The 20704-nt window shown below is 35.9% G+C and overlaps 1 protein-coding gene across 1 annotated transcript in view; it reads right to left on the bottom strand.

Annotated features, from left to right (window-relative positions):
• Positions 1-20704, bottom strand: part of COL24A1 (collagen type XXIV alpha 1 chain) — a 324882-nt gene that overhangs the window by 51182 nt on the left and 252996 nt on the right. The window contains exons 45-48 of the mRNA XM_056123526.1: positions 13977-14030; positions 13824-13877; positions 6291-6344; positions 4266-4373 (exon numbers count right to left, since the gene is read on the bottom strand). Of these exons, the coding sequence (XP_055979501.1) occupies positions 4266-4373; positions 6291-6344; positions 13824-13877; positions 13977-14030 (270 nt within the window). The remainder of the gene's footprint in view (positions 1-4265; positions 4374-6290; positions 6345-13823; positions 13878-13976; positions 14031-20704) is intronic.

Below are 20704 nucleotides of genomic sequence, written 5' to 3'. Positions count from 1 at the left end.
GAAAGACAAGTTGAAATGAAAAAAACATCTCACACCAGTGGGAATGGCATAGATAAAAAAAGACAAGAAACGAGTGCTGATAGGTATGTGTTGAAAAAGGAAGTCTTATCTATTATAAGTGTAAGCGTTCTCTATGAAAAAGAGTATAGAGAGTTCTTTAAAAATTGGACCTGGAGCAATAGCACAGCAGGTAGGGCATTTGCCTTGCACACAGCCAACCCAGGTTCGATTCCCAGCATCCCATATGGTCTCCTGAGCACCTCCAGGAGTAATTCCTGAGTGCAGAGCCAGGAGTAACCCCTGAGCATTTCTGGATGTGACCCAAAAAGAAAAAAAAATAAGTTTGTGGCTTCTATATGTCTTTTTGGCATCTAACCCAGAAGGACAAAACCATTACTTCAAAAAGATTATTTTCACCTCTATGCTCATTGCACCACTAGTCACAACAGCCAAGATTTGAAAGCACTTCTAAGCACTCAACAACAGGTAAGTATTTAAAGAAATTGGGCAGAGAGAAAGTGTAGGAATAAGGCATTTGCCTTGCATGCAGCTACATAGACCGGGTTCTAACCCTGGCACTCCATAAGATTCTCGGAGCACCATCAGGAGTGATCCCTGAGCACAGAGACAGGAACAAATTTGGGTGTGGCCCCCAAATAACAACAAAATTATGTTATAATTAAATTATGGTGCAATGATATACTGTCACTATCCTCCTGTGGTTTATCGATTTGCTCGAGTGGGCCCAGTAATGTCTCCATTCTGAGACTTGTTGTTACTGTGTTTGGTATATCAAATACGTCATGGGTAGCTTGCCAGGCTTTGCCGTGCAATGATATGCTACTCAGCTAAATAAAAAATGAAATCTTAGGGTTCACTGTAATTGGACAGAATGAAGAGAATTATATAAATATGATATAAATAAAAATACCACCTGGGCTAAGTGAGTTAAATGCAGAAGAAAAAAATACCAAATGATCTTACTCACATATGGAGTATAAAGAAACGTATTAAGGGAGTAAATACTAACCAATCATAACAGAACCTGAAACTCTGTATATAGAACGGAGTTTGCAACAGTAGGCACAACAGGAGTGGTGAAGGGACATAGAGACAGTAAGTGGAGAGACACCGATGCTCAGGTGGCAGGTTTGGTGTAGCAACACCAGATTCTGAAGCATTGGTCATTGTATTGTAAACCATGGGACCTGAATTTAGAAAAAGAAAGAACAGAATTCAAGAGTAGGGGCCCTGCAGAGCTTTGAAATAAATGAAAAAAGTGGAGGTCTGTGGAGAATGGTGGACTTGGAAAAATAGGGACGCTCCTTGTCATTTCCCTGTACAGTGCACTCACAATCTCTTGCATTTGTCTATTCCAGAATAATATTCTTTGTATTACATCAATGAACAAGGGCAGTCTATAAGCCCCTCCAGAAAATTAACTGAACTGTGATAGGTATTCAGGAATTGCTGATCCAAATCAAGTGGGACAGAAACAAAATTTTACACCTTAGATTTGCAACTGGTGCCTGATTGTAAGTTTTGGTCTTACCTATGCAATTGGATGCTATTTCTAGACACAGAGTGTCAGAATTGAGTTTCTATCTTGAACACGCTACTGGTGTATAAGAACTGATTTTATATAATGGGCAATCTACATATGTGGGCCGCCCTACCTTACAATTGAGCTGCAGGAGACCAAAACATTAAGAAATTAAGTATACTTCAACATATTACTACTATATTGACACATTGATAGAACCATTCCAGGGTTTTTGTTGTTGTGTTCTTCTGATTTGGGAGGCTATACCCAGCAGGACTCAGGGCTCATTCCTATCTCTGCACTCTTGGGTCACTTCTGGAAGGGTTTGGGGTATCAAATGTGGGTTGGTCATATGCAAGGCAAGCACCTCACCTGCTATATTATTGTTCTGATCAACAGAAACATTCTAGGTTTGAAGAACATAAATCTAACTTATGTACCTATACTTGGAATTTGTTATCTCTCACTTAATTCCTCACCCACATCAGTTTCTAAACCATAATTCCTTCACTGAAGGAGAAGGTTTTCTCAGAAGAACCCTTCAACATGGTCATAGGTATAGACCCTCAAGCTCTCTTCTGAGGTACTTATGGTCATTTACTAATGATAAAACACTAGGAAAATGAAATGTTCAGGCTTCCTGTAGGATGGATAATTTCAATAATCTGTGGAAATCTAAAATATGGCTGTTACTCTGGCTAGAGAAGTTTATGAAAGCCTGGTGAAAAAGAGAGTTTTGGTACAATTTATTTTTCAAAATCCAGGGGGAATGTGAGTAACTTCCCCACCCCTCCTCCATCCCACATAATAGCGAAACTCTAAAACTCATGAAGTCTATAATGGAAGAAATGGAAGAGACAAAAGGCAGATATCACAACTAACCCTTGTTGCTCTCTCTTCCACATTTCTCCAGAAAAACAAGCATTTCAGTCACCTACCTAAGGAAAACTACTTTTTCTGTGGCCATAAATATCTGAAATATAAAAGGATAGAGACCCTACCATATGTCCTCTCTATCTTGCTTATGTCTGGACACCAGAAAGCCTTGGAAATAATTCTCAAGGTTCAAAATTATGAACTTAATTGTGTGCTGATGACAATCACACAAATTAAAAATTTCAATTTCTAATATGGGGGTTTCTAACAACAACAAAGACCTGACTATAAAAGTTCCTACACATATTCCTTTCACTTAGGATAGTATTAGTAGGAGTTTCTAAAATTGATCAGAGAACTGTCTATAACCTTGATATAACTGAACTAACTAAGGACATTATGCTAAATGAACCTGGAGAATAGAAAGAATATCATTGTAAAGATGTGCTCAGGTTAGGACTGAAAAACTCAGGAACTGCTGAAATTTGTCTTTAATGTTAGTGACTAGGGGCATATCACAGTATCTTCTTTAAAGTGGAGACAATTTGTTTGACTTTGTGCTGCTAACCATAATTAAAGGGGCACAATGCCTGATGAACCTCTATTTTTTGAGGGGGTGGAGGGTCCATACCTGGTGGTACTTTGGGATTATTCCTGGCTCACTACCTCACTACTCAGGAAAAACTCCTGGCAGGACTCAGGGAACCATTTGGGGTGCCAAAAAATGAACCTGGGTCAGCTCTGTGCAAGACAAGTGCCCTACCTATTTTTCTATCTTGCCAATCTCTCTGTATTTTGAAGTAAATTTATATCATGTTAGGTTGTTATTCCAAATCCATTTAAAATAAAATATTTCTTCTATTTCTAAAAATTAACGGTAGTCTAAAATATTGCAATATTTTGAAAAGTTAATGTTTATAAATATATACATAAATAGTAAAGTTTGCCATAAAGAGGCATTTTTATATGAACAAATAAGTGGCATTAAATAAATACACATTGTGGTACAATCATTACCATGTATCTTTAGACTTTTTAATCTTAATAGTATGGGGGAAAAAAAGGCAAAATAAATTTCTAAATAAAGACAAATATATGCTTTTTGAAACTTTAATCAATCAAAAATAATGAAGACAAAATATGCATAAAGGAAAGAGAAAACTCTAATCTTATATTACCATTAGATCAACAAAGACAAAAATTTCACACAATTATTTTGTTTAGTGCTATAGCTGTAAAAAGTGTAAAGAGAACATGATTTTTTTTTTGGCAAAAGTCACAGTGAGTTAATGCCAAGGCACATATGTTCCAAAGGGGCTTACAATATTTGATGAACTAAAAATTCAACAACTTTTTGTAGCTCCAAAATTTTTGCTTCCTTATTTTTTCTATGTATAAGTTTTTATATATGTAAAAAAGAGGATAATTCATTCCTATGTTGGTTATCAGATCATATATCACACATCAAAGAGAATACTCACTGAGTTCCCTGGAAACCATAAATACAATTTTGAAGTAACTATTAAAGATATTATTGGCTAAACCTGCACCAATATAAAAGCTAAGAAAGGTAACTTAAACACTGAAGACAGGGGTTGGAGCAATAGTGTTTGCCTTGTATGCACCCAACCTGGGTTTTTATCCCCAGCATCCTATACGGTTCCCCAAGCACTGCCAGGAGTAGTTCCTGAATGCATGAGCCAGAAGTAACCCCTGTGCAATGCCAGATGTGACCCAAAAAGCAAATAATAATAATAATGATAATAATAAAATAAACATTGAATATAGAGCAAAGAGGCACATTAAAATAAGAAATAAAGAGCAAAGAAATAGTGAGTATACTCACAGTAAGACCCTGTTTTCCCAACAGCCCTGCTTTTCCAGGATTTCCTGCAGTGCCATCTGCTCCATGAAATCCTTGCAAGCCTTTCTGCCCAGGTAGGCCTGGAAGTCCCTTAATTGAAAATCAATTAGATTATAAGTTTTATACAGATGTTTAAAGGATAAACATTGTCATAAATAAGGCATGAGAGTAATATTTATATCTTTAAAAATTTGTCACTGGATAAAGTTTCCTGTCTCCTGGATTCATTTATGATTTTACTTATTTAGATTCAACAGAATAGTACTGGTCTTTAGAAGTTCCCTAAAAATAATGACAAGCTAACCACTAATTCACTTTGTGATCAATCTCTGATATTAATATTAATTGATAGCTGTAGCACTGCACTGTCCTCCTGTTGTTCATCGATTTGCTTGAGCGGGCACCAGTAACATCTTCATTATAAGACTTGTTATTGTTTTTGGCATATCAAATACGCCACGGGGAGCTTGCCAGGCTATGCCGTGTGGGTGGGATACTCTCGATAGTTTGCCGGGCTCTCCAAGAAGAACCAAGGAATCCAAGGAATCAAACCCGGGTTGGCCACATGCAAGGCAAATGCCCTACCCATTGTGCTATCACTCCAGCTCATTAATTGATATCAATTAATGATATATTTTTTTCACCAGTGCCCATTTATCAATGATATTTTTGACTTTCCATTCAATGATTTATGCAGCAGTGGAGGGGAATCAGTTATATACACTAGTTAGCTTAGGATACAGGAGATCATCATGAAAAAAAAAACACCGTATTATTTCCCCAAAACAAATTATGACTCCTTTTCTTGCCATTTTTTTTCTGTTTTTTTTTTTGTTGTTGTTGTTTTTGTGTGTGTCACATGTAGCAGTGCTCAGGGCTTACTCCGGGCTCTGCACTCAGAGATTACTCCTGGTGGTGCTTGGGGGACAATCAGGGATTGAACCCTGATCAGTTGTATGCAAGGGGAAGTGCCCTACTCACTGCATTATCTCTCTGGCCCATTCTTGCCACTTTAAATCAGGTAAATGTATGGTTGAATAGCACTGCAGCAAGGCCGTCCCTTTGTTTATTGATTTGCTCCAGCAGGCACCAGTAATGTCTCCATTGTGAGACTTGTGGTTAATGTTTTTGGCATATTGAATACGCCATGGGGTATTTTGCCAGGCTCTGTCATGTAGGCGAGATACCTTTGGTAGCTTGCCGGGCTCTTTGAGAGGGGCGAAGGAATCGAACCCAGGTCGGCAGCGTGCAAGGCAAAGGCCCTACCCGCTGTGCTATGGCACCAGCCATGGTTGAATAAAGTCTGAATATTTTGCTTCTACTCTTGGTCAACTAGATTTTATCCGTAGGGATTTATGGTCCAAATATGCTTATAATTTGTATTTATTTTCTCTACTTTTGAACCAATATAGGCTACCAAAAACAGGCACCCACCCCTTGGCTATGGAAGGCCAGCAGGAAGTCTTTGCTCATAAACCAGTCAACACATACTGGCCTGGCCAGAAGAGGAAACTGATGGTTAAGGTAGAATTAATCTTTGTTCTGTGATGAAATAATTTCAACTTATTTTTTTCTAAAATTTTATTTCCTTTTGCCAGGAAAAGAAGTCAAGTCCTTCAGTTAAAATTCTGCTCATCTTGTCTTTTTATTCACACTTGGAACATCTTTGACCTTTGTCCCCATTCATTGTGTTATTATTCCAAGTTCCTTAATTTTTTTTGAGGTTCACCATCAGAGGGTTGCATGAATCCACAGACAGGGCCCCATGACATGGAAAATAGCAAGAACTATCCTTCAATTACAAGAACGTACATTTAAACGTCAAATTTCTTAAAAGAAAATAGTCTTACTTTGTTTCCTCTGTGTTCCAGCATGGACTTAAAAGATTTTTAAAGAAAATCTGATTTATTCACAACTTGTCATAATTGTCCCTCAAATTTTCTGCTTCCTAAAGTTGCCAATTTTATTTAGAAAAACAAGAAAGAAAGGAAAAGTCCTGGTACTTACAGGAATCCCAGGTTTTCCAGAAGGCCCAGGATCTCCTTTTTTACCCACCGGACCCTAAAAAATGTGAAGCACGATTGTCAGTTGACTGGAATAAGCTTAAACTGAAGGTACAGAAAAGAGCCTCATAAGCTGGGTGTTCTAGCAAGTATAAGCATTTTCTAGTAGAAGGGCTTTTGACTACTATTTAACTTTCCTGCCAGTGATTGTCTTCATCTGGAAACAAGAGAATTTGACAGACCAATGAACTTCTATTTCTAAATTCCACAATTCAAGACTTTAAAAAACAGCCCTAAAAGGAAATTTAAATAGATTATGTTAAAAATGTCTCTACTTTCTCTTTCAAAATGGCTAAGAAACTTCGAAGACATTTGCGATGAAGTAAAGAAAACATTACCTGATAAAACTTTTTTAAAAAATGAGCCATTATAACACATATATACCAACATACATAGGATAAGCTGATTTTCCCTTTGTTTAAAAGAAAAAAGGGGGAAAATGGGCTTAAGTACTTAATTTATTGATTAAAGGATCTGGTTATGTACTGAAATGTAAAGTCAAAATTTCAGCTATTAAGAAGGTGTGTAATGTTTTAAATCCTCATATCTGGAAGCACAGAGAAGAACATATTTTTATTTTTTTTCTTAAATTTTTTATTAGTGAAACGCCATGAGGTACAGTTGTAGACTTACAAATTTTTGTGCTTGGGTTTCAGTTATACAATGATCCAATACCCATCCCTCCACCAGTGCCCATTCTCCACCACCACCAGTCCCAGTATCCCTCCCTCCCCCCATCCCTCCATCCCACCCTACCTCTGTGGCAGGGCATTCCCTTTTCTTATCTTTCTCCTTTTGAGTGCTGTGGTTTGCAAAAGAGACATTGAGTGGCAATCTTGTTTGGTCTATAGTCTACTCTCATGACGCATTTCCTATCCTGAGAGGAACCTCCCAACACCCTTTATTTGGTGCTCCCTTCTCTATCTGAACTGCCTTTTCCCCTAGCATGTGCGGCTGTCCTCAAAGCCATGGAGTAATTCTCCTGGTACTTATCGCCGCTATTCTTGGGTGCTAGTTTCCTATTTTGTTACTTTATGTTCCCCAGATGAAGAACATATTTTTAAATCAAAGAAAAGATACTTGTTTTCCACAGAATCTCTTGTTTTGTTCATGTGAAATTTTTCAAATTGTAATTGATTCAACAGTAACTGGTCTGCCAGGATAGTTAGGAAATTTGCCTTTGCAAATTGCGCCATTATTCTGATGATATCCTAAGATTATTTTTAAATAAAAATATGGAAAAGTGTGACCTAGGTCATGAATAAGAAAAGGAAATATACTGTCAATATTACACATATTTTTCAGAAGTCATCACAAGTTCTCCTAATGAGATAATGCCATCAAAACGAATGCAAGTCAAAAAATTTTGAAGGTAATGTAAAAATTCAGTTTGGCCCAACATAATAGAAGTTTCATAATATATACATTTCTGAACTTAAATTTTCTTTTCTTTTAGGTCACACCCAGCTGTGCTCAGGGATTATTCAGATACAGGGAACCATGTATGGTGCTGTGAATTGAACCAGGGTTGGCCTCATGCAAGGGAAGTACCTTACATCCTTATACTCTCTCCCTGAATATAAACTTTTATTCTATCTATCTATCTATCTATCTATCTATCTATCTATCTATCTTTCTATTGATATTTTTGGGTTCAGGGCCACACTTGGCTGTGACCAGAGCTTATTCTTGGCCCTGCACTCCGGGGTCACTCCTGACAGGGCTTGAGGGACCTACCGTATATGGTGTCAGGGATTGGCTGAATGCTGTACTGTTGCAATAGCTGAGCATAAATTTTAAAAGAAATGATCAGGGAAAGGGAAATTTTATAGAATCTAATATTGGGGAGTGTAAATATCAAGAGCTCTACCTTTAACTTTAAAACTTTTTTACTTATCTAAAAATGTCACTATTGTGAAGTCTTCCTAGGGTAAGAAAATCAGAAAATGGAATCTAGGAATAGATGAAAAAGATAAAATTTATGTAACATGTGACCTCTATAATATATCTTTCTGAACACATCAAGTAAAATAAATAAATACAGACTATTTTGAATATTGGAGAAAGTCAATATTTTATCTCGGTAATAATAAGATAATATAATAACACTAATTACAAGCCACAAAAATATTCAAATGCAGCAAATTCTTTTCCCTTCCTATATTATTTTTTATGCAAACCAACAGATCTAGTAAGAGTCTTTGAAATTTATAAGACTTTTTTCTTAGTTTATGAATTTCAAATGAGTCCTCTGAAACTCATGGTGGGATAATGGAGAAGAAATTAATAGTTTAAGAACAATATATTTAAGTAGAAAAGACTGATTAACAAATATTAAAATTTCATGTCTGAATATAAAAAACCCTTGCTATCAAAGACTCAAGTCATAAAACTTAAGCTGTCACTGTCACTGTCCTCCTGTTGTTCATCGATTTGCTCGAGCGGGCCCAGTAATGTCTCCATTGGAGACTTTGTTGTTATGAGTCTGTCCTACCTGATGAGATATAAAGAAATTTGAGAAGGAAAAAAAAAGCAGAAAAAAGCGAGACTGTGAGACACAAATGGGGGAGCCTGTGATACCACTCTGCCCTCGAACCCTGGTGGGAATAGAAATAATAACATTACCAGGTAAATCTGGAATAAATGTGATAGCTGAGGAGACAACCAACCTGACTGAGACCCATATACACTCTATGGAATGTATCCCAGCAATGCAGAAAAACTTTCTGTGGGCTTGAAAAAGACCCACGTCCTCCAAACATCCACAGTGCAGCCTGTGAGTCTATCAGAAGCGAATCCTGGGGGTCCCTCGGCCCCTAGTGGAGAATAACTTATACCTGGTAATAGTCATCTGTGAAATTCATGAATTTGGGCATAAAGCTGAACTGTAGAGTCTTTAAGACTAATGAATCCTTCCATTTGGGCTGTGGCGAACCCTGTGGCAAGTCAACTAACTATATTCCAGTCTCCTGAAGAGACAGGTTACAGAAGCTAAGACGTCTGAATTTAGTGTTCACTTAAATAAAAACCTCATGCACCTAATTTGCACTGCCTCACTCTAGAATGGTTAGTGCCTCAGAGATATAGAACTAAGGAGTTCAAAATATGCCATTTATTTTTAGTCAAGGGGTTAGGAATTAATATAAGCTTGTTAAAGGCAAATGCTTTGTTACTTAAAATGATAATATAATGCAATATTTTTCTTCATGGAGAAGAGCTAATCCATGCTCTGTGCTCGAGGGTCAATCCTAGTGGTGCTTGAGAAACACTATTGACGTATCTCTCCTGTCCTCTGTTGTTTTTAGATATTCAGTTCAGAAACAGATTTCCTTATAATTACCATCATGGTAACTAAAATGAAGCAGGTCAACTAGAAAACCATATTCTAACATTGAAGTTTTGATGTACATAAAGATCAACAAAGAGTGAAGAATTAATACTTCAAAAATTGTGCTTTAAAAAAAATCTCAAAAATGGACCTGTGAGTTAGTCTTACTACTAAATTTAGAACCAAATATTACTAAACATTAATTCTACAAAAGGTGATGTATTCAGTAAGAATTTACAGGTTGGGCCAGAAACAAAGAAACTAAAAGATGTTAGTAGTTTGTATCCTAAGAAAGAAAAAGTAACTCTTGAACTAATTGCTAGAGCTCAAGTGTTGTAAAGCTATGGATGTTGTATAATACTTTCTAACTCACTCACATTATTTTATTCAACCATAAGCACCTTCAATAAATTTTATTTTCTGTTCTCATTATAGGAAAGGAACTGTCACTGTCCTCTCGTTGTTCATCGATTTGCTAGAGCAGGCCCAGTAACGTCTCCATTGCGACACTTGTTACTGTGTTTGGCATATTGAATACATCATGGGCAGCTTGCCAGGCTTTGCCGGGTCAGCGAGATACTCTAGGTAGTTTGCCTGGATCTCTGAGAGGGGCGGAGGAATCGAACTTGCGTGCAAGGCAAATGCCCTACCCGGTGTGCTATGGCTCCAGCCTGCACCTCATGATGAATCAATTTTTTTTTTTTAAAAGTGACTTTTCCATGACTGTCAAGAAAAAAATGAGATATCAAATTTTCAAGACCCCATAACTTCCAGTCTCCGATCACACATTCAAGTTAATTTCATGCTACTCTCCTTCTCGTTCACCATACTCAGACTTCACTGAACTTTGATCAGTTTTGTGAATGCCCCAAACTCTCTACTAGAAGTTTTTTTTTTTAAATTACTAAATCATATCACATACTATTCCATATCTTCAATTCTTGTCCCTCCCACTCACTCCTACTCTTACTCTTAGTCAGCCTTAAAGTCTTGATTTTAAGTCATTATCACAGAAAAGTCTTTCCAAGTTCCTGATATACCTCCGGGCTAGAGAGCTAGTACAGCAGGTAGGGTGCTTGCCTTGCATGCAACAGAACCAAGTTTGATCCCTACATCACACATGGTCCCCTAAGCACCACCATGAGTAACCCTGAACACAGAGCCAGGAGTAAACCCTGAGTACTACCAGGTGTTATCCAAGAAACAAAATAAAGAAATAAAATAGCAAATTATATCTCAATGCAACCTCTACTTTCTTACCATAGTTGATTATTCATATTTATTTATAGGAAAGGAAAAAGAATTTTATTTGTAATCTTCAGAATGCATGTAAAATTATGTTTTCTCTTTTGAGAGATTTAAAAAATATGGTCTCATGGTCCATTTAAACTTACATTTGTTAGAACAACATTCTGTTTGTGGGATTAGTTGCTAGAATCTTAGAGAAAGTAGCCTAGTTCTTTAGTTAGAAATTATTTTTTTCCCCATTATAGCCCGAACTCTGTCTTTTAAGTGAAGCTGAAGCTTAATTATCTCAATAACTTCGCTATCTCTTACTTTAAGATCTTTAAAAGACAAATACAGGTTTAGGCAGTTAAGTATTATACTCTCTTGATATTTTTCTCCCAAGAAATTTCAATTTAATAAAATCTGAAATTCTTTTGGAGGAAAATAAAATTTTGGCTTAAACGTTAAAAGTCATTAAGCTGTTGTTAACCACATTTTTATTACAAGTCATTTTTTTAAAGGATAGTAATATCTTTGCAATTGGTTTTGACTTGATCCCTTTTCAAAAATCTTTTCAATAGAGTTGCCAGTGAGTCAAATGAAAAAAAATGTTGTTTAAGTAAAATGAATCTTATTTTAATTAATTTCTAAAGATTTTCAAATGAATAGAAGTCTTTTATATAATAATGGGAGTAAGGAAGCAAAATTTCTAGTGCTCGTTTGGTTGCCAACTAGTTTTGTGATCTTAGGAAAGTTTATAATCTCTCTGGAATTGAAATTTTTTCATCTGAAAAATTAGAAGTCTATTCATGTGACTTTAAATGGCCATTTCCAAACTAAAAAAAAAACCTAAAGCTTTGCAAAAACAACAATTGGACAGGAGCCACATGTCCACTGAAGTTGTCCCTAGTGAAGAGCACATAGTAAGTGGTTATCCTTACTAGTGTCAAACTTTGAACAACTTTGTTCCTTTTCTTCATCTCCTTAAAACATAGAATTATCTGGGTTTTGGAAAAACAGGCCTGTGACCTGTAGTTTGGAAGATGTGACAACCTTCCCTGGAAGAAGCCATCTTGTTACATTCCTTCGTCTCTGATTGGCCAAAACAAAACCTAAGAACTGATCTCCCACGTGGGCTGGGAGTGGCTCTAGGAGGGATCCTTGTTACATTGGTGGTGAGAAGCAGCACAGAGGCAGTGGGTATGGAGTTGGAATGATGTATGCATAAAGCTATCATGAACTGTACTGTAAATCAGGATACAATACCACAATAAAAATGAGGAACAAATAAAGAAGGGCATGGTGTATGAGAGAGGAAAAATTCTCATGGCTCCACAGTCCTAGTACCCTGGGAGAGTTGACCATATGAAGCTGGAGGTTAAATCAAATATATTTGATATCTACTAGTATAATTTTAAAAGACTCTAATAGGGAGGAGAACGACAGAGAAGGAAAGAAATCGAGGGGAGAAAATAAGGAAGGGAAGTAATGGGGGAGCAGGGTACAAGGCCTTGATTACATGGACAATGTGGGGTAGTGGCATATATATATAATTACATCACAGAGTCAACAACACTGAAAATATGAGATCCAAACAAGAACACCCAAACTATAAAGTGTACCTGTCAAGATGACAGACTTGGTGGTAGATGGGTAGGAGTGAACTTGAGAATACTAGTGGAGAGAATTTGACACTGGTGGGGGTTGGGGGTTAGTGTTAGAAAATTAAATGTCTAAAACTCAACTATCAACAACTTCATAATTTATGGTTCTGTACTAAAATAAAAAGTTTGAAAAAATGTCATCTTCCTCAGTAAGATATGTTAAAAGGCCAACTTTGAGACTATGGAGGTACTAAATGTGAAATACTGGATGTCTAAGAATTAAACCTAAAGAGGATGCTTGCATGCTTAAGCATGTATACATTCACACACACACACAAACACACACACAGGTCACATGAAAAAAAAAGCAGTGTATTATGTTCCACAACATTTTTTTTTAATTTGGTTGTTACTAAGATTTCTATGTGAATGAGATACCACTTTTTTTTTACCTCTGCATTGTTTTCTTCTTGTCCCTCACAGAATACTTATTTACCAATTTTTATATATTACTTTTGCTTTTTGGGGAACACCTGGAAGTACTAAGGGACTACTTTAAGAACAATGTTTGAAGGAAAATGTGGTGCCATGGATCAAACCTGGGATTTCCACATGCAAAGCCCTCTGAACTATCTACCAGTCCTAATTTATTAAGGCAAAGGAAATTACTAGGCAAATGCCAAGACTATGAACTCCAGGTCAATGAAAATCTACGCAATATGTCAGATTAAATCCCCTTTAATTTATAAGTCCTACACATGAGAAACACAAGTATGAGTGAAGACCAGTCAACCAATTAGGAGAAACATGGTTTCAAAGTGATTATTTTCATTTAATCCATTATTTCACAATTTATTAGGATACAAAAATTTGCTCTAATTTTAAATAAGCAGCATGTTATGTCAGAATGCCATCAAGAGCAGAGCAGATTACTAGGAGATAGTGGCTCAAATTTATGTAACATAAAATTGAGGCACCAGTCATGTACAAGGGACAAAGAAGAGACATTTCAACAAGGCAAAAAATTTTTAATTTACTTAATGAAAATTACTGATTTGATTTGATTTATGGAATAATACTTTTAAGTCAATTGAGGAAGAGATATTCAGTTTGGAGCATTTAGTTCCTGGTCAAGGAAATTTAATGGCAGTCATACATGACTTAATCAATACTCATATTTTAGTACTGTTTTTGAGAAACATTTTGTTTAGAAATCTAGAGTGATTATTGAAGTAGAAAGCTGACTGATTTAAATGATTCTCCAAGACAATAATAAACAATAATAAATTTCAAATGAACTTTAACAATTTCAACTTACTTTAGATCCTCTTTCTCCTTTCAGTCCTTGTTCACCTTGTTCACCTGGCTCTCCCTTCAAGAGGAACCCAAACAGAAATCACATATAAAGTGGAGAACAAATGAATTCACATTTTAAAATGAGAGAATTACAAAGAATGCTTTCAAAACATACTGGGGGGCCTTGTTGTCCAGTGGTACCTCTGAGTCCTGGCATACCCACTTGACCCTAGGAATAGAAAGGATTATATTATTATGCAAACAGAATTACAAGACTTTAAGTATAGGATAATATTACTTAAAAATGATAGCAACCTACTTATAAACTTAATTTTAATATCTCAGAAATTAAGAGTCTCTCTTGTAGAGAACATATTAGCCACTGCACAATATGATGACTGAGAGAAAGAATAGAACGGGTTGTCATTTCTTTTTCTTAATTTGTGTTAATGGATTGGGAAAATGGGTGGTTTATAAAGATGTTTATGTCCTAATCTGACTAGACTGTGAATGCAATCTAACTAGAAACTCTTTGGAGACGTTATTAAGGATCTTAAAATGAAATTACTTTGGATTGCCCAAATGAGCTCTAAATCCAGATATGCATCCTTGCAAGATACACAGACATAGACAGACCTCCATGAAGAAAGAGCAAAGGAGAAAACTTGGAGTGACAGAGGTGAGGAAAGCAAGAAATGCTGTTAGCCTCCAGTGGAAAGAAGAAAAAAGAAAGGATTCTCCACGAGAATCTATAAAGGAAACATGGCTCTGCTACCATGATTTCAGATTAGGTTTTCAGAATTGTCTGACATAAGTCTCTATTATTTTAAGTCGGTCAATCTGTAGGCTGGAGCTATAGTACAGTGTGTAGGGCATTTGCCTTCCATGCCGCCAACTCGGGTTCAATTCCTCCGCCCCTCTCGGAGAACCCGGCAAGCTACCGAGAGTATCTAGCCCGCATTGCAAAGCCTGGCAAGCTACCCATGATGTATTTGATATGCCAAAAACAGTAACAAGTCTCACAATTTGTTGAGAGACATTACTGGTGCCCGCTTGAGCAAATCTATGAACAATTGGAGGACTTTGCTACAATTTGTGATATTTTTCTATAGCAGGTTTGGGAAGCTAATAGAGCAAAATCATCAAAGAAATAATGAGTTTGGAAACAAATTTATCTTTCCCACTTATTCCCACTGTGGAAGTTTCCTATGATATCCACATTCACAAATTTAATTCAGAGTTGTTTGGATAGTAAATTTAAGGCCCGAGAATAGAGAGAAGTTATATTTAATACCAATGCACATCAAGTGTCTGATGCACGGTGATCTGTCATTATCCTAGTTCTCCTAAGGAATGTGGACCTACCACATTTCCCATTACAAGTTTGTAAATAGAAACTAGCAACAACATAGGGGCATGTCAGGTGAGAGTTATGCATGCTGAATTATGCATGAGTTTTTTTAACCTTCTTCCCTCTTGTCTTAATTTCATATTCCTTTTTCCCTTCTCTGTATAGAACAGAAAGAAAGCCTTATGACAGTTCTATCAGATTCTGCATTTTCAGGGAAAGAAGATATTGCATACATAGACTAACAATATTTATTATCACAGGACAATTGAAGCCTACTTTGTATTCTCTGAGGTAAATGCTTAATATTCAACTTCCCTGATAATGGAAATGAATCCCTTTGAAGGGAATAAAGAGTAGCGAAACAGAGAAATCCTTTTTTTTCTTTTTGGGTCACACCTGGTGATACACAGGGTTTATTCCTGGCTCTGCACTCAGGAATTACTCCTGGCGTGCTAAGGGGACCATATGGGATGCTGGGAATTGAACCCAGAACAACTGTGTGCAAGGCAAACGCCCTACCCACTGTGCTCTTCTCACTCCAGCCTAAAAGAGAGAAATCTTGCTTGAAAGTTTTCTTTGTAATATATGATGTGATACAATTGTTGCTGTCACTGTCCTACTGTCATTCATCGATTTGCTCGAGTGGGCCCAGTAACATCTTTATTGTGAGACTCGTTGTTACTGACGCATGTTGAATACGTCACAGGTAGCTTGCCAGGCTTTGCCGTGTGGGCGAGATACTCTTGGTAGCTTGCTGGGCTATCCGTGAGGGGAGGAGGAATTGAATCCAGGTCGGTTGGTCAGCCACATGCAAGGCAAACACCCTACCGCTGTGCTATCGCTCAAAATATACTTAGGATTAAAGGGAAAGCCATGACCCTGGCTAGCAAAACATGAGTAAAGTCGGCAAATAACAGAATCAAGCCAAACATGAGGAAGTGTATCAAATTAATGAAATAATTAAATTAATGAGTTAAGTATGATTACTTCTAAATGTCTTATTAAATAGGACTCAGGAGAGAAGCAATTGGTACAAACAGTAAAATGAGTTCTAATATATGAACAAACTACAGAACTCAGAACTATTATGCTTTGAACAATCTTACCTGTAATTTTATTAAGATGTTTACAGAATGGACAGATTAGCTGCCTTTCTTGGTTTTAAAATTTTCAAATAAATAAATTTTCACCAAAATCAAATTTGCTTTCTCCCTAGAAAATTCATAATTTATCTGGTTCTTTCCATTCCAGAAAAAATACACAAAGACCATTTTCCCCTGCAGCGGTAAAAAATAAATAGGCTATACTAAATACTTTTATAATTGTATACAGGTGAGATTATGGGAAGTCATTAATTTTACCAGATATTAGCGTAGGATAACTGAATGGTTGAGGGGAGGATTTTATATGCCCCCTTATAAAAAGATTAAGAGGATTTTATAAGGATAGAAACACTAAGCTAAGTTTTGAAGGATAAGTGTTCTAGTCTGTAAATAGTAGGAAGATATTGTAGGGAAATAAGTGGATATTCATCTGACAGGAAATGTTAAGATGAGAAAACATTTTAAAGGGTATGGTTGCAGTTAGTAAGCAATTAAAGTAATTTAGGCAAAATGATGAAAGTTTAAACTAAAGTAGGAAAAAGAGCAAGTTTTCAGAAATATTTAAGAGATCAAAAATTGTAACTAATTGAATTTGAAAGATGAGAAGAGAAATAAGGGAAAATAAATGCAGCAAAAGCAAAATTGAAAAGCTGAATCTATAGCCAATCAGTTTCTTAACAGGAACGACACAGCAACAACATAAAAAAGAAACCTAATGAATCAATGGGAGAAACTATTTGCAAAGTATATTCCTCACTGGGGTTAAGTATAAATATATTTAAATAACTCAATTCAACAGCAAAATATCTTATTTAAATGGAAAGAAAATCTTTTTTTAAATTTTTAAAAATATATCATGAGATACAGTTACAGATTTACAAACTTCTGTGATTACATTTCAGTTATATAATGATCGAGTACCCATACCTCCACCAGTGCCCATTCTAATGGAAAGAAAATCTTGATAGACATTTTTCCAAGGATGACAGATATAGATGACTAATATGTACGAGAAAAATGTTCAATATCATTTATCATCAGGGAAATGCAAAACAAAACTCCAATCAGATAGCACCTCACACCCGTTAGAATAGGTATATAATGAAACAATAGATTAGTAAAGGAATGTACATGAAATAACAAGTACTAGAGATGATATGGAATAAAGGGAACACTATGAACAGGACTATAAATTGGTGTTGTATGTTATGTTTTCAAATAGTATGAGTGTTCTCAAAAATTAAATATCGAACTTCCATATTTCACACAATACGTTTTAAGGAATATCCAAAGAGAATGGGACCAGTAACAAGAATATATGTGCACTTATTTTTAATCCAATATTAGTAATTATAGCCAAGACATGAACTAAGTATCCATAAATGGATAAGTGGATAGAGAAATAAGCTATATAATCAACTGGATATTATTCAGCAACAAAAAATCTTCAAATTTATGACAATATGAATGTACCTTGAAAGTACCTAATAAATAAGATAGAGAACTAACAAATGTTTCATTATTCCATCTATATATGGGTGCCAATAAGAGCAACAAATAAAGGTAATCTCAGAGAAACAATTTGTGATTTCTAGAGGTGAGGGGTGAGGAGTGAGTGAAATGGGTGAAAGGATATAAAAGTACAAACTTTCAGCTAGAAAAAAGTTGTAGGAATACAATATACAACAGTGGCAATAATTAAAACTATATTGCATTTTTGAAAGACAATAGGGGGCTGGAGGGATAGTACAGCGGGTAGGGCATCTGCCGTGCACAAGGCTGACCCAGTTTCAATTCCCAGCATCCCATATGGTCCCCCATGAGTAATTCCTGAGTGCAAAGTCAGGAGTAACCCCTGTGCATTGCCAGGTCTGACCCAAAAAGAAAAAAAAAAGATGCTGACAATAGAGCTAGAAATGCTCATCTATCACAAAAATTCTGTAACTATTTGTGATGTTGAATATTAACTAGAGTTATTGCAATGAGCATATAGCAACATACGAGATAGCAAATCAATATATAGTATACTTTATTTTTATTATGTTTTTGTTTATTTTGCCACACTTGGCAGTGTTCAGAGGTTAATACTGGCTCTCAAGGGTCATTCCTGGCAGGCACGGGGAACCATATGTGGTGTCAGGGACTGGACCCAGGTTGGCCTCTTGCAAAGTAAGTGCTCTACACACTGTACTATCACACTAGCCCCAATATATAGAATATTTAAATTAGTATAATGTTATATGTCAATTATATTTAATCAGAAAAAAGAGAAACAGGATAGAATGAGAGATAATGAGACAGAAGCAGGCTTATGATTCATTTATCTGATGTCCTGGTGGTTACATTCACTGAACTGAAGGTATAAAAAAGAACCATCAGATTTGGGGAGGAGGAGGATGTGCTGAATATTAACACTAAATTTGAGGTGACTGTAATGATGTTAAATAGTTATTTAAATATTCCTAGATGCATACCTTTTTCTATATATTTTATGTTAAGATGTGAAAGTAGAATATTCAGTTACTCTCTTTTTTATTACATGCAAATTAATCCACTGTCTTTTTTTCAATGTGTTTCTGATATTTTATCACATAAAAATTTAGCTAGATCAAACTTTGGGTATCTCTGTTTATAACTTAAAAATAGATGTTGATATCATGAGGGGTAATGATATCCCTATTGTGTCTCTTGCTCTCTCAACCCTCAGATAAATTTATTTTCACCTAAGTGACATGTATGTATATATCTGGTTCACTGCTATAAAATGCTTCATCTATTTTTACACTGATTAAGCATTCTTATTCTTTATTTTCTCTACCTATGATAACTATGGAGGCAGGGACGGTGTCTGGGATGCCATATTATGAATATATTTATGCCAACATGTGCTACTCTTGGTTCATGACAATCAAACATACCAGATGATCAAAGATTTGATCAAAGAAAGTGTCATGACACAGAATGACTGCACCCATTTGTGGAATATAAAATAACATAATATGAGACTGACACCCAAGACAGCAGACACAAGGGCCAGGAATATTGCTCCATATTTAGAAACCTGCCTCATGAGTTGGAAGAGAAGGCGACTGGAATAGAGTAAGGATCATTAAGTCAATGATGGTTGAAGAGATCATTTGGGATGGGAGATGTGTGCTGAAAATAGAGAAAGGACCAAACAAAATAGCCTTTCAGTATCTATATTGCAAAGCATAATGCCCAAAACAAGAGAGAGGATGGGAGAAACTGTCTGCCATAGAGGCAGGGGGAGGGTTGGGAAGGTGGGGATTCTTGGGACATTGGTGGTGGAAAATGTGCGCTGGTGGAGAGATAGGTGTTCGATTACCTTATGACTGAAACTCAAACATGAAAGCTTTGTAACCGTTTCTCACGGTGATTCAATAGAAACAAAGAGACAAACAAAAAACAACAAAGAAAGTGTCATGCACAATGACAGTCAATAATTATTTATTGATGATAATGAGCAAGAAAATTGACTTTTGTAATTTTGTTTCTTCATGAGTGAATTAAAAGAAAAAATATGACAATATTGAAATTCTCAATTCTTCACAGTGAAATGGAAGAAAAAGTTGCAGTACTCATTCTGTTTTTCCAATTGGATAATTATCAGTTTACCAAAATTCTACTATTTGTGACTGTAAAAATATTTTTAAAAACTCATTGATTTCTCAACCATGGAAAGAAATGAGGAAAACTGGTAGAGTCTACAACATGGATAAAGTCTAAAAATCTTAAGTTCAATAAACAAAGTGTGGCACAAGACAATATATTGTCTTATTTTATTTACATGAAATGTCCAGAATATTTAAATCTATATTAGAGTCAAATAGTGGTTGTTGTAGTCTGGGATAAATAAAGAATGCCTGCTTATTGGGGATAGGGCCTCCTTTATGAGGTAATAAAATGTTCTGGAACAAGACAGCATGTGATAGTTACACAATATTGCAAAATTACTTAATGACTATGAATTGTACACTTTAAAATGGCAAATCTTATATATACCATTTGGAATGTGCTTAAGAAAACATGACAGGGGACACACGTGTGGCCATTTCATGATTCTGAAGCATCTAAGCAATTAACTTGGTGTGTTTGTCTGGTTTACTGTTTAGAATAGAGCCACCATTATCAAAATAACTCTAAAATGATCCATATGCCTAAGATCACAGATGGGAAGAAAGAAAACTATCTACCAAACTGTTCATGAAGCATTCATAATTGAAGATTTCATCAGGAATATCTGTGAATGACGACAGAATTTTCTAGTGTAAGGATTTCTGAAGAATTTCTAAATAACGGTGCTGGGTACTTCTTCTGCAAACTAGGTGAATAGATTGTTCATTCTTCTAATAAAAGTTTTAATTGTTTTTCAACATAGCATGACGTTGACACCTAAGGATAATAGATACACAGGTCAGATTGCTCCAT

The sequence above is a fragment of the Sorex fumeus genome, unplaced genomic scaffold (genome assembly GCF_029834395.1).
Source record: "Sorex fumeus unplaced genomic scaffold, SorFum_2.1 ptg000047l, whole genome shotgun sequence".
NCBI classification, from domain to species: Eukaryota; Metazoa; Chordata; class Mammalia; order Eulipotyphla; family Soricidae; genus Sorex; species Sorex fumeus.
The sequence above is the reverse complement of the archived record's forward strand: the minus strand, read 5'-3'. Positions and strand labels throughout refer to the sequence as shown.